Here is a 15,906-nt window from a genome sequence, read left to right on the forward strand (position 1 = left end):
AGGCGGGGCTTCACCTTCGAACCAGAGGTGGAGCCCCGCCTTCGCGAATCCTTGGCCTCCGTCCCCGCCGCACGACGGCTCTCCATCCTCCGCCTTCTCCGTGCGGCGACTCCTCGACGCTCTACTGGCACTACACCGGCCTCCATCGGCCTTCTTTTTTCTCTCTTTTTTTCTTCTATACTTCCTCTCTCCTACCTCCACTGTGTCGGTACAGGGCCAACACAGTCCAACACAGGGCCGTACCAACCTGTGCACTAGGCAACTGGTCCGAGACCCGATACCAGCACAACTTATGTTGCTTCACTACAGGAAAAACAACCTATCCCGTCACTTTTTGGGACCTTTAGCGACGCTTATAAGTATCGGTTAAAACCCCACCGATGCAAAGCGAAGCGTCGCCAAAGCGTCGGCGATACCCGAGTGGCAAAACTTTTTGCCGACGCCGGACAAAAGCGTCGGCAAAAATCGGGATTTGCCGATGCTTATAAAGCGTCGGCGATAACCCAACGGCCAAATTCGTCACGATTTTGCTCCTAGTTTTTCCCGACGCTTATAAGCGTCGGAATGTTCCAAGCGTCGGGATATCTTCATTTAAAGCATCGGCATAAGCGTGCCGGGGTATGCCACGACGTTTTTTACCGATGCTTAAAAACGTCGAAAATTGTATTTTATTTTTAAAAAATAAGAGCACACATTCATATTATAAAACATACATCATAACAGTATAAACCTGTATTACATTGATACATTGACACAAACACTTAGATCATTCGAAATATGAATATTATCATATCTGATTAAAAATTTGCTTAATAAGTTGATCATTACAATGTACTCTGAAAAATAAGAAATATATACATATCAAACTCATAAAAACTTGTCTAGAAGGCATCAGGGATGGGATTCAGCTCCATCATCATCATCTCTACGAGCGTTTGAAGTATTAGGAATCTACAAAAAAAAAAGAGAGAAATATTAGAAGTTAGGAATAATGTGATACATTAACTCATATATCATAATTGATAATATGTAAAGTATTCAAATATATATAGTTATTTACCTGAGAAGGGAGAAATCGTTGTAACATAGATGAAATATTCTCAAGCTGAGACTGCAAATTTGCTTGGTTCTGCTTCAGCTCTTCAATAGTTGATTGAAGATGACGAACTTCTGCAGTGTTACTACCTTCTCTGGCTTTTTAGGCGAAAACCAATTTTGCTGTAGTGCTTGAAACCATGTTTATGACATATTGATAATATTGCATGTATGATTGACTTTATGACTTACTTTATCATATGATACTATGAGATGTTCTAACTTGTAATAATTATTGTCTTCACTTTATGTTGCATTGATTCATGCAAAAACTTATGCTTGATCCGGTAAGATAGTGAAAGGTGTACTTAGTGAGATGTGTCACTCATATATCTTTATTTTTATTTTTCTCTCTCTAAACGAATAAGGTCGATAGGAATGAAGGATGGTCCAGACTTAGAGTTCGTGCTAACAAGCTTGACGATTTCTTAGCAGAATTTTAGTATTTTAAATTGACTATGAATATTTACTTAATGATTTTTTGAATATTGAGGATTATTGGTTTGGTATTTATGTTTGGATTTAGACGCTTCGAACCAGTTTTGGTTGCATTTAATGGATAATCAAATTAGACATTTCTTTATTATATTATGTTTGAGATAAATTTGGAAGTTAAATAAAATATTTGACTTCGTATTATCGTGGGTTGTACCCCTCGGTAGCACGGCCATATCAGGCTCCAAATCTGGAGCGTGACACATATACTAACATCAATTGTAATTGTAAGGACTATAAAATTTATAACAAGATGATTTTATTGCTATATGGATGGTTAATATTCAAGCCAAATAAGAATAAAAATACCAATTGGCTTTTAGAAAACTTAGATATTTTTCTAGGCATGACCAAAATCCAAGTTTACTTACGTTTAAACAACTTAGTAATATATATATATATATCTAACAAAGAATCCTAAAAATCTATATTGCGCTGCTTGGTATTATTCTATATTGAATAATGTAGGTCTCATATCGATGAATCCGAGCTATTGGATGTGATCTGCTATTTTTAATCTTCTCGTATATCAATAATCATATGATCCACTACTTTTATTTTTTTAATTTTTGTGCATAAATTTTTAATTTTTTTAAAACTATATAGCTTGGATAGATAAAATACATTTGGTATAGCATTTGAACACTTTTTAAACTAAGAAAAGAGAAATGGCGGGGTAGGAGATGTCAAATATGGGGAGAAAGAGGAAGTCACTAATTGGATAAGTAGGACGACCGCAAAAGTATTTTGTTTTCTAATAAAAAATAAACATATTGTGGTAATGAGACGAGAGAATTGATAGCAATACAGAAAATTCCATTAAAGAAAATCTTGTGATTTTAGAATCCATGGAATTTTGTCCTTTTTATTTTCTAAGAAGGAAAGGAGTCCTACCCTTAACATGCAATACATCCTTCCAAATGACTTTTCCTTAATTTCCATTTAATCTTGATTTTGAATTTTGTTGTTCATAAATAGAACTGCTTCTTATATTACTTTTATAAAATAACTATTTAAATAAGAGTTCTATTTACTTATTTTTGTAGTTGTTAGTCTATAAAAGTTCAAATTTATCTTTTCTATAAATGTTCATCATTTTACTAATGAGATGCCCGAACTAAAATTATAAATCAATTACTAAATACATTCCACTTACACTTTATATGTCATTTTTTTTGAGAAATTACTTATTCTTCAATTGTATAAATTCCCGTTTATAATTTTATTACCCCCCCACGCATCACGCGGGCACCATACTTGTGATGGTTTAATGGTTTAAGATTTGTTTTATTATTAATGTTTAATGGTTTAAGATTTATTTTATTATTAATCTAATATATCTGATTTTTAAAGTTAAATCGAGCCTCAAATAACCAAATACAAATTATAAGCAAGAACTAATTAATTAAATAGCATGTAGATATTATCTAAGAACTTATTTTGGATCAAATTGATTGAGTACTATATATAAATGTTCATCAAAACAACAAAATCATGATAGCATACAATAATATATATGATTTCTAAGTCCAGTAACCTTTAATTTTTGGACCAAATTGACCTGATAAGTATTTATATTGGTTATGTGGTCATTATTTTGTGACAACAATCACTATATAACAAACATCGGCAACTGTTACAATTTATATGTCATCCTTTTTTCTGAAAAATTGCTTATTCTTCTATTGCGCAGGTATCATACTTGCATGAAATTAGACAAAAAACACATATTTCTCAAATTTACTCCAGAACTCGGGATCACAGCAGTCCCCGGACAAACCAGATGCATCACAAGTAATCAAATATAGTATTATAAATTCCCAACTTATCACTATTCAATTCAATCCTTAGAAGAAAGAATGAGAAGCTCTCAAGTCAAGCAGATACATTTGAGAAAGCTAAGGAGGTAAGCGAATTTTTTTCCCCCCGTCCTCGTCCCTCCCCGTGGTTGCTGTGTGCCTTTTGATAGTACCTTCCCAAGTACACATTGGCCAGTGCTTTCCTAGTGCCATCTCCGGTCACATGCAGTGGAGGCGCCAACCGAGACCTATACCTCTCCCTCCAAAGCGTTATTCCCACTTGGCTCTGTGGATTTCTGGTTTTGAAAGAATGCAGAATAAAAAAAAAGAGTAAATCTTCCACAACTCCTGAAAGATTCTTTTACTCCATATAGAACTCCTTTTTTTAAGGCTGCTGAGTCCAACATGGGGACACTTAGCACTGTTTAGGTTGTAAAGAAGTTGGGAGTTTCCATGAGGCTGCCTTTCTTCTTGGCATGCGTTTGGTTCATGATAAGGCGATGATTGACACCTGGCCTTGGAATTAGCTAAAGGCATTGGGAGTATATTTTTTATAGTTCATAGTAAAAGCCATCGATTCCAGGTTTTAAAATTTTTTAAAATCAGCCATCTTGATCATTCATTGATATTGTGTTTATAATATTGGCCGAGATGATACGCGAGAAAATTTTTAAGAGGATTAATATAGTCCAAAATCTCAGCCAATATAGCAAAATCGAGGTGTGGATAGTCTGTTCAATACAATGAAATCGAAATCAAACACTACTTTTAAGCAACAATCTGAAATATGCGGTTCATTAGTTTTGTTTTAGTCTAAATTAATTCATTCGGGTTCGAAGTGGAGATCGATATTTAAAGGAAGTCTTGTTTATATAGATCTAAGTTTAATCCATGTAACTTCAATCCGAATTGGATTAGATTATCTTCACATCAGACTAATATCCATTGATTAATCCATGTAACTTCCATGTATTAGTCAAGCAAGCGCCTTCTATTTAAGCAAACCAATAGCTGAAGAATCCTACTTAGCTCCAAAAGCAACTGAACAACTCATTGGAGGATCGAATCGTGTCCACGTGATCATGGCCAACTTGGGAGCTATCAAATCATCTGTCTCTCCAGGACAACTCCAAAGCACCAAACTTTGATGCTGATGCTGTTCGTGGGTGCTTTCCAACCATTCTTTTCACTGGCCTCCCTGCGAGATGGCTGAGTTCGATGTAAGCGTGCGGAGAGAGCTCTCGAATGGTGGACGGGATAAGGTTTCATGTCGTTCGCGCGCATGCCGGTTGCTAGGGTTTTGACACGTGCGTGAGAGTGATCGGAGCATGACGAAGTTCAGTGCTAGAGTTCTGAGACCAGGTCACTTGAACTTATCCATCTCTTTTAATTAACTGCTTGATACTTTATTCTCATTCGCTCTTTAGGTGCCCATCAGCTCAAGAAAGACAGCGTTTTTATTATAGGATTTGGTTTGTAACATGGTTTTCTTCCAAAATACTCGCCAGGCCAATTACTTGACAGTGAAGCATCAAAGGAAGGTCGACGTATGATTACAAAAGAAACAGGGCCAGATGTCAGTAGCGAGCTCGCTAACCAAGCAGTTTGCTATTGCTATAAATGGCAAAGAGCCAGTCTTGGTCAATCTAGTTGTTGTACTCTTTCTGATGTCTCTGAATCAGGGTTATCTAAATCTCTCGATATATAAGCTTGTTGCTTGGTACATGTTCAAGCGATTAAAATTACATTGTATCTGACAGATAAGATTTAGAGTCTACCGAGTTATTAGAGGCCTGGAGTTTCGAGTTGTTTGAGATTCTAAATAGTGAGAAGAATCAAACGGTAAGGATACAATAAGGGTTTATTTAATTTGTAGAAAGGTATGAGGTTCAATGAAGTTTTTTTTTTTTTTTTTTTCAAGTACAGTCTTGTGAAACTTCTTTGAATAAATACCGGGTGTCATAAAAAAAAAACAAGTACAATCTTGTGAACTTAACTAGATCCTTTATTAAATTAATGGGATAAATTAGCATCAAAACATATGTTATTGAGCCATAGAAGACCTTAGTTGTTTTCTTCTGTTTCAATGCATGCTTCATCCTTCATCCTAGACCTCAAACTCATCCCGCCACCTCATTGCCATCGTCCTAAGACAATCACCCCATCTCCTTATTGTCACCATCCTTAACTAGCCATGCGGACCTCGGTTGATTCGGATTCCTCTTCTTCACTTACATGTTCTCCCCTTCTTATTCATTCCGTGTTAAAAACAAAGATCAAAAGCACTCCACTAGCCTAAAAATATTTTTTTTGATATTTTTGTTATTTTTTATTCAAAACTTGTAGTTGGATAGTAATTATACTAGCCTGGTTTAGATTATTTTTTTGCTCAAAATCACCATGCATCCTCCATCTTATCGAAGAAAAATGTTTAATAAGACATGCAAATAGAAATTGATATCCTTTCCTTGAATTGTACTTATAGGGGGAGGAGCTTTTGATGGCTAATTATGCATGTCTCTTCAATTACTAGATTGTCTTCGAAAAATTGAGTGAGGAAAACTAACATGCCGATAAATTAGAGTTAGGCTCGGCTTGGCTGCCAAAAGTGAAAGAAAAAGTTTGTTAGGAAAAAAAAATCTTCTTTTCTATTGTTTAGTGGTAAAAAAATCGAGAAAACAAAATCAAACAACCAAAATTTTGGATAGTAGGCTTATTTTTTTCTCCAAAAGGTCGTGATTTTGAGGTAAAATGAATGTAGGCAATGGTTCAAGACATGACTTAGTCATATATATCTTAGCTAGTTGCTCGAAAGCTTTCTTTATAAATTTCTTAGTTAACCAACCGTGAGAAAATTCTTAGTGTCCTCAAATCAAACACATACTGCTAATCAAGGCAAAGACATCATGCACAAGACTAATAGCATCGATCACTTCTTTAGATAATATGCGTCATTTACCAGAAAACGTTCTTTATTTGTCCAAAATTTCTAGCTATAGGATGGAGGGCCACCATTACCATTAACTAGAATTGTTTTGGTGTTAAACTTGTTTTGTGAAGTATTATTTTTGGCAATTGCTAGATACTAAATTTTAATAATAACATTTTCAATTATAACACACACCCGTCAAAATTGTTATTGATAATATTATTTTATGAGTTTCTCTCTACCTCAAAATGTATGACTTGAAAATATTTAACCACTGTAATATTATAATAAAAATAACAAACAACAATAGAAGAATGGCAGTGTTATGATCAAATTACTATTCATTTATAAATAATTATTATTATTTCAAATGGTAAAAACTTTGTTGAAAGAAATTATTATAAAATTTTACTTTAAATATTATATTATTTATAAAATTAGTAAAAGTATAGATAATTATTATTTTTGTTACAAATGAATAGTAATAGAAATATAGTTTGTTTGCTACAAAGCATAAATTACTGGTCTACAGAGCATCTAACATGCCAGAATGCTTAGGTTGGTTAGTAGAATTAAGTCAACCAGGAGACATGCATGGTTCGGTTTGCCTTAGTAAGAAGATTTAAATATCTAATGGGATGAAAGTTTTGCAAAGAAAGAAAACAAATAAGGGAGTAATAACTTGCATATAGTAATAACTCTTGAGTGGAATAGTCCATGTATCGAAGAAGAACTGGATATGTCGATAAGGGACAAGGTTACAAAATCATTTTAATGTTCAGTCCATCTTTTTGAAGATGGAGTGAGACTTCATATTGGAGAATATTAGTCTAGATTCGAGGATGTAAAATCATCTCAAAGCCCATTATGGTATATTGGTGAGACAAAAGCCTTGTCTATATTAGGGTAGTCAAATGTCTACGTGGCGGAGTGTGAGTGATCTCGAATGAAGTCTTCTTTCTGTTATTATATTGTAGATTAGTAGTTATCTCCAACAATCTTCTAGGTGGTTTCTTGTCTTTATAACTCTTCCCATGGTGGTTGCCAATAGTTACCTACATGAATAATGTCCTGTTATTCTAAAGGTAGTTAATTTCCATGATCAACTATCTAAATGTGATCTCTTGTATAAATGATAGGTTGCCAACTATGATCTTTCCAAGTGTCAGGATATAAATTATTATTTAAATCTTTGTTAATGTAATATTATTGATTAATTTTTAGTGGTAAAGATTTTCCCTGTGGCTCAATCAAATGAATATTTTCTCTTGTGCCAAACAAGCATGTTATTACCCAATTGACCAATTAGTCATATAGAAATAAGCTATTATATGTGATTGGTCAATCATATATTTTGACTAACATATAGCCCCTAAATCATGCCTATTAACCATGATAAAAATTAAAATTTTAAAATTGACCAAGCATGCTTATCAGCCATATCATAGATTAGAGCTTTATATTATAGTTGGCAGATTATTAATACATATAATCGATCATAATGATATATTATTATACCTGATTGATCACATATGTTAACTATGGTGTTTGTTTTATTATAAGCCTATTAACAATGTTTATTTGATATAAACTGTGAGGACCATGCGGGCATTTATTTAGTCCTATATCGGTTATATACTAGGTAGATCTTAGATACTTATACAGGAACAAAAAATTTAAATCATACCTTCTAGCTAGCTTTCATGGAGGAGGGCCTAGGTTGTGATAGAAGTGGTACAAGAGCTAAATTTAAGATAAGTAGGGATTATAACAGAAATGGTATTAAAGCTTAAATTTAGGATCACTAGATATTTTGATAGCAATGAAATCAAAGCCTAGGTTTCTCATCCATAGAATTTGGCTTATAATGAGTGTAGAAAGGTTGGATAATTTGTGTTTTAGATTATAATTAGTAGGGTTTGACAAATTTTGGGCCTTATCAATTCCAATATAGAATAGTATTTGAATTGAAATCCATCTAGCAAACTCAGGGCTTAAATGGAGAAAGTATGTAAGGACTCGTATAAAAATGTATTTAGTCCCATATTGGCTATATATTGGGTAGATCTTGAGTACAAAAATGTAAAGCCTTTTATGTCTAATGGTCAAAAACATATAGAGAGGCTATTAGTTTTTGAAGCTTGACCATTACTGCCTAATTGCTCTTTCTTTTTTAGTGCATGTGCCCCTTATAATATCTAACTTGAGGAAACCTTTGCATGCCTTCGTGATGTTTTGGGAGGCCTATGCCCCATTCAAAATGTCTATTTGATACTATCTCTTGTTTTGTAGGTCATGGCATAAGGTTGAGGCTGACAATAAGTTCTTTCAAAATTGACTCTTTGTTCTTATGTTAGAAGTATTGCAATGTACCATCAAGTAAATGGTTCTACTCAAGTAAATACCTCTATGAATGAATGATTTAGATTGAAAATGGAAAGATCTGTACCTCTATGAATGAATGATGCGAATCATGCTTCCTATACATCAACAAAATTGACTCTTTGTTCTTATGTTAGAAGTATGCAAATTCATCTGGATGCTCAATTAATCACCTCCAAGGTGCGATAAGATCTCATGTTAGAGAACTTCAGACATACAAAATTCTCTTGATGCTCATTATGGTACATACGAGAGCTATGAAATTCTTATCTATACGTGGGTAGTTAGTTGTCCATGTAATTTTTTTTGGTGGTGGTTATCTATATCAATAACTCTTTATTGTCTTAATAATTTTTTTCAGATAGTTAATTTTAGTGATCAACTATCTAAATATGATCTTTTGTACTAATGATGAGTGGCCAACCATGCTGTCTCCAATTATTCCAACACTCAGCCTTCCTGAGGGACAAATTGGCCATTTCAAAGAAATGGGTAACGCTGAATACCGTAAACCAAAAGCGGAATCGCCAAACCACGGGCCAGTTGGGACCGTAGGACGCACGTACTCGTCCAACCACGCGTCGGCGATCTATACGGCAGGCGGCGGGTCTCAAAAGTCTCAATAAATCTAAAAGCAGTCGACGAGCGAAACGAGCTCCGTCGTTCTGCGGACCACGAAGAAAACATAAACAAAAATAAGCATGATAAACAAGTGTATAAAGAAGGAAGCGAGTGCAGAGCGGGGGCTCAGAATAGTTGGGTTTCATATGGATTTTTTTTGTTTTTTTGGTGAACATATATGGATTCCTTTCGCCATCCCAAACAATCGCCTCGTCCCTCCGTCAAAGGGAAGGAAAGCAGGGCCAGGGAGAGAGGGAACCAAGCCCGCCTATTGGCCACCACCCTTTTCCTTTCCTTTCTATTTTTGTCTATAAAATAGTAGACTTGATAGGAAAGGCACCACCACCCACCACTTAGGCCAAAGCCAAATACAGAAAGAGGCTCAAACTCCAGTTGTCTTCCCGGAAATTAAGGTTACAATCTCTCCACCAGATCTTCTCTCTGACCTTCTCTTCCTTTCCTTTTCTCTCCCACCTCGTTGTCTCTCTCTCTCTCTCTCTCTCTCTCTCTCTCTCTCTCTCTCTCTACCCCTATCCTTCTGATTCCTTGTTGTTAGTTTTCCATAGCCAGATCTGATACATCTGATACTGAGTTTTTGGTGGTTTGAGTGAAGGAGGGAGGAGAAGAAATATGGGGAGGGGAAAGATTGTGATCCGGAGGATTGACAACTCCACCAGCCGCCAGGTGACGTTCTCGAAGCGGAGGAACGGGCTATTGAAGAAGGCCAAGGAGCTCGCCATCCTTTGCGATGCCGAGGTCGGCCTCATGGTCTTCTCCAGCACCGGCAGGCTTTACGATTTTGCCAGCACCAGGTTCGTGCTTGCTTCCTCTTCTACAAACTCTCTATGTCATCCTACATGATAGATATGGTTTCAATTCGATCAGTCTTTCGTAAGGTCTTGTTGAGGTTATTGCATGGATGGACTGGGAGTAAGTCTAACCTATGGAAGAGTATTTTTACATTGAAATGATAGATATGGATGGGACTTATCGATCATGTTAGAAAAGGTGGTCGGCTGCATAGTTTTGATTATCTTTGTTGCATAGATGGTTTAGCTGATATGTTTTAGAGAAAGAACTAGAGAAAAGAGGAATGGTGTATCTCCCCCACCACTTCTCTCTTATTTTATTTATTTCATTTTATTTTTTCGAGAAAATATCACTTCTCTTTTATAGCTTTCTTATTCTTAGTTTTAATGTTAGCAAGAACTATTGTCATATGTTTTTTTTTATGTAACATTGTCATGTGCTTTTATATGCTCATGTCGTATATCTCTCTTCCAATTTCTGTTCTCTCCGCATAGATTTTCATTAGACAAACTCTCTCCCTCTCTCTCTCTCGCTCCCCACTCCATTCTACTTCATTTCTCGGATATTCAAGAGTGTATTTGGTGGATTTATTTTCTTGTCTTCTATACTTACATGTTATAAGGCATGATATTGCTTCCTAGAGTACTAAATCAAAAAAAATTGCAAGTTGATCCAAGGAATGTCAGTTGTAAGCCTGTTAGGTGCCTGAAGGTTTTTTCGAGTCTGTAAGAACACTGAAGTGGGATAGGGAAAAAAAAAACAATATAAGAATGTGGCAGTTTCTCATGCATCTGACACTTCTCATCTTTCCAAGTTTCTGATTTTCCCCAATCAATCCAAAAATTATCAAATGATAAATGCTCCATGCACGTTCATCTTTAACCAAAGCCACTGATCATACCATCTTCTGCTTCAGAACACTGTTGGATGTGACGAAGGGGCACTGTTAAGGAAGATAAATAATCATCCATTCACGTGCGCATTTGTGAAGTTAGGGTAGCGCTGAACATATATCGAGAATAACAAGGACGAAGTCCAGGGTAAAACTACTAGAATTAAATATTTTACTTCTCACATTATTACTGTAGGCAACGAACATGAGGACGCATGTATTTTTTGAAGTGTGTGAAATGTTATTTTAATAAAACTGAACTTTTAGATTCAGAAGTGGAAGGGATGCTGAGGGTTAGAAGCTTGGATATATATATGGCTATCCTCCAAAGGCATGCACCGCAATTGCTAAGCCGTAGCTGGATTATCATTGTTTTTGTGAATGCATCCTATTTATACAGATATGGTTTTGTCCAAGGAAGAGAGACAACCAATGATGGTACTGAACGTGGGAGTGGGGCAGGTCTGACGTGCCTTGGACTATTTGATCATTTGATGCAATAACCGCTACAAGTTATGCCATCAGTATATGAAACTTGGGAACAAGTTAATGGCTTGAGTCCAGTCCTGATCTAGCTTACTTTAAAGTGGGATGTGTAGCGGGAACCATATTGGAAGATTAAATAGTCTAATGTATAGTCTAATGCATCATACTTCCCTTGCATCCATCTCACTATCAGATCCGATAACATTCAGAATATATGAAAGTGCGCAATAAAACCTCCTTCGAGAAGTACTGCCTACACAATTTTCTGTATGTGATGTTGATGTAACATTACATAAAACTAGGTAGTCATACATTATAACTTCACAAAGCAGTCTATAAGTAGCTGTTTAGAGTTTCAAGATAAAACAAACGAAAAAGTGTCGTTAGGATCAATTGAGAGGAAACAGTATCATTTTAAGGTTAATTATTAGATTCTAATTGGAGAAATTTGTTAGTTTGTAAGGTATAGGTTACCATCATTATTTTTTGGGTCTGAAAGGTTGCCTTCATTATGACTGAAGAGTTAAACTAATTTATTTCGTCTTGTAGCATCATTCAGATGCATGCTCTTGATGGAAAAAAATCGCCTACATATTGCGTGAACCTTGGAACTTCCTCTTGATATATACTTTTCTGTCTCTCCTTTTGATTGTTGAAAGGAAAATACAATCTAAAACTACCTTCAAAAGACAAGAGAAGGAGAATAAACCCAAGCCATATTCAACTTGGTATAGGAAAAGTGTAATAAAAAAATTACCATTTGAGCAACTTTGGTAGCATATATAGTTAACTAAGCAATCAGTGGTTTAGTTACTTTCTTTGCAAATGTGAAAGTCTATATTTAGTTCAAACTACAAGATGAAAAACCTCCATCCGTGATCTAGAAAAGATGATTGCTGAATTTGCTTCAATTTAAACATCCTAAGTATGTAAGACATTATCGATATATTTATAGCTTTCCTATTCTCAAAGTTTAACCAATGGGATTGAGCAGGTGAAGAGCTGTTTGGAATGTGACACAAGCATTCTTCCTACATGATCATGAATAATGATACAACATATATTGTTGAGATATGTCTAGAAGAGTTAGTGGACATGATAATAACTAGATTCTCTTTGTTTTTCATATTCTATGGGTTTTGCATATTTTTTTTGATAGAAAGGATAATCATTCTAATCAAGAAGGGTAGTTTGTTACTTGCTTCCATGTATCAGTAATAAAATCTGGTGAATCTTCAATTCAAGAATGAAGATGCTTTGTTGGTTTATGCGCTGTTCAAATGCTTTATCTTCTAACATGACAAAATATGCATTTTGAAAAAAAAAATCCTTAAAGCTTTTGCATCCTCAAGAATGAAGGATGCAAGTAAGGAATCATATAGTGTCCACTGCATTATGAATTCATGATGCTGATTAAGTCTCCTTCTAATATGACATCGTGAAGTCCCAATGCGACCCGGCCCATATAGAACATTCCCTGGTTGTAAATGCTTTGATACATTCTGCTATTGTCCTAGCTCCAATAAGCTCCCCTTTGCTATCTCAAACTACACATCCAGTATCAGCTTTTCCATCTGCAAAAAATACACCATCAGCATTGATTTATATACACCTTTTGGCAGGGTAGACCATCTTTCTTGTATTTGAACTTTTATACTAGTATTAATCTCTTGACTACTTTGGAATTCTTATAATAGCCAACAAGCTTTATTAACTATTTTCCATGGCTTGAGCTTTTATCCTCCAAAAATGAAGTCATTTATGCTTTTCCAAATTACCCAAGCAATAATAGCAAATGTAGTTAATCCTTCCATTTCCATTTCCAATTTGTTAAAGCTCTTATACCTAACCCAAATGCTTTCAGCTTTGCTTCCCTTGGTTCTCATCTGGAGAGATGCAAGACTCCAAACTTGTAGTGCAAACTAATAATATCAAAAAATTCCACTCATGTATCATTCTGTTCGTAATATAGTTCACATAATTCATCCTTCAACTTGATTTTCCTTTTACTCAAATTTGCTTTTATTGGAAGGATATTTAATTTTGCGAGCATATCACATAAAAAAATTGATTTTTCTGGATTATGTAGCTTCCAAAAATTACTATTCTCTACCAGAACTATGAAAATTAAAACTACTTGCCTTCTTTAAATCTTCTTGCTCCAGTATCAAGTGAAAAGCACTCTTAACAGTGAAAATTCTATTTTTTGTATCATGTCATATCGATCTATGATCTGTTAATCTATCACTAATTAGGATTTTAAGAATGTTCTGTGCAAAGAATACCTGATTAATAACTGTCTCGTTATAGCACCCTCTATCCTTGCCCATCAAAATACCGACTGTAGCTTTAGGGCTCAAGATGCTAACAGGCCCCTTGGAAGGCTGTTTTCACCGATAGCCATTTATACTTCCAAATTTTTACCCTATTCTCATGTTCAATTTGTGAGCATACACCTGCTTCAGGCAACGGTTTTCTATATTTGAAACAACATAGAGTTCAACCGCCGTAGAAATCTCCATTCTTTTTTTGCTAGTAGTGCTCTATTGAGAGCTTGTAATTCTCTGAAGCCACATCTCCTTTCTCTTTTACTAAACAAAATTATTCCAGTTTATCATTCTAGTTTATCCAATGAACCTTCTCACTTTTCTTTTGCCCCTACCAAAACTTTGCTAGTAATAAATTTAACTCCTTGCATGCTTGTTTGGGAACAAGAAAACAACTCACTACATATGTTGGAAGTGCTTGTGTGATCATCTTCAATAAATAATTTTCTCTTTGATTTCCCCATCATAGTTGGAAGCCCTAAATAATTTCACTCCTATTAAATTGCTAATTTCTTCCTTTACATCTCGTGGTATCTTCATGATGAATGTGATGGCTGACTTATCCAAGTTGATCATTTGCCCCAAAGCCTTCTCATATCTCTATAACAAGTTCAATATGTTTCTCGTTAGGATTAAGCCAAGAGAATGGGTTGTGAAGAACTCTCATTATAACTTTTAGTATTGTATTAGGAGAGAATCATATATACATGGTGGTACAAAAACATGAGGTGAACTTACCACCAAGGTTACATGCATGTAATGTATACCCTATATACAATACCTAATACTCTAATTACACCCCTCTCAAACTCATGGTGGGTTGTAGACCATGAGTTTGGAAAGAAGATAAGATGTTCGAGCTTTCGTCTGAGGCTTAATTAGTAAGTAAATCAGCAGGCTGAGCCTCGGAAGATAATGAAGAGAGAGTGTCCCTGCAAGATGATGATAATGGGTAAAGAAGGCATCAACACCAATTTGCTTGGTGAGCTCATGGTTGGTGGGGTTGGTAGCAATTTGAATGGCACTGGTATTACCATAGTAGAGAGGAGTCGCCTCAGAAAGGATAGCACTCATATTTGCAAGAAGCTAATGAAGCCAAATGATCTCAGCAGTAGGAGTAGCCATAGCGCAGAGTACAGCTTTAGTAGATGATCATTTACTGAAGTGCCAAGAAAAAATACATTGGAAAAAGCAGCCTTGAAAAATTGCATGGATCACTTGCCCAAGGAGCATTGGAAAAATTATAAAGCTGAGGCTAGGAAGAATTGGATAAAAGCAAAGCTTGTGAAATGGTACATTGAAGAAAACACAACAGGTGTAAGAGATGGAAATAGAGAATTGTTGTGGAGGCTGAAACAAATTGGCTCAAAACATGCACAGCATGAACAATATATATCTAGCCTGGAAATAATGAGATAAATGAGACTACCTATAAGATATTGATAGAGAGTACGATTAGAAAGAGGTGCACCAACTCTAGGCTTTAAGTTATGATGGAGCACCAATGGAGTATTAGCAGTGTGGCAATCGACCAGCTCTAGAAAGAAGGTCGGCATTGTATTTCTATTGGAATAAGAGGTAGCTCTTAGAGCTATATGCAACCTCAAGGTCCAAGAAATCCCAAAGTGGTCATTGCAAGTTGCTGACTAAGATACTGCATAACAAATGCAATATGCTTTAGGTCATCCACGGTAATAATCATATTATCGACACAAAGCAGTAAAAAAAGTCTGACCACGTAAGAAGAATTGACAAATGTGGTAGGATCATGATCAATGTAGGCCAAACTAGATCGAACTATTTAGTTCGGCCTGTACCGAGCCAACCCGGTGAGAAACTGAGTCGGTTCGTCTACAGAAATCGGTTTTGGCCCCGAACTGGCCGGAACATGTCTTGACTCGACCGAAAAAGACTCAAACCGGACTGAATTGGCCGGAACTGATCTGAATCGGTCGGAACTGATTGGAACCAGCCAGTTCCGTTCGAACTTGGTGCGAACCATCCGCTTCGCACCGAGTCAATCCGGTTCGGAACTGGGCCCTGCCCCTCTCTTTTTTTTGTTAAAAATAA

At 35.7% G+C, this 15,906-nt stretch overlaps 1 protein-coding gene across 2 annotated transcripts in view; it reads left to right on the forward strand.

Moving 5' to 3' along the window:
* Positions 1-9,473: 9,473 nt before the first annotated feature.
* Positions 9,474-15,906, forward strand: part of LOC120109097 (MADS-box transcription factor 23-like) — a 32,405-nt gene continuing 25,972 nt past the window's right edge. Inside the window, exons 1-2 of one of the 2 annotated variants that reach the window (XM_039122841.2) lie at positions 9,474-9,734; positions 9,935-10,133. In XM_039122841.2, coding sequence (XP_038978769.1) covers positions 9,952-10,133 — 182 coding nt within the window. In that variant the 5' untranslated portion in view covers positions 9,474-9,734; positions 9,935-9,951. The remainder of the gene's footprint in view (positions 9,735-9,934; positions 10,134-15,906) is intronic. The other variant, XM_039122840.3, reaches the window with a different exon arrangement.

The sequence above is a fragment of the Phoenix dactylifera genome, chromosome 18, assembly GCF_051530095.1.
Source record: "Phoenix dactylifera cultivar Ajwa chromosome 18, Ajwa_hap1_PhDact_Kaust_v1.1, whole genome shotgun sequence".
NCBI classification, from domain to species: domain Eukaryota; kingdom Viridiplantae; phylum Streptophyta; class Magnoliopsida; order Arecales; family Arecaceae; genus Phoenix; species Phoenix dactylifera.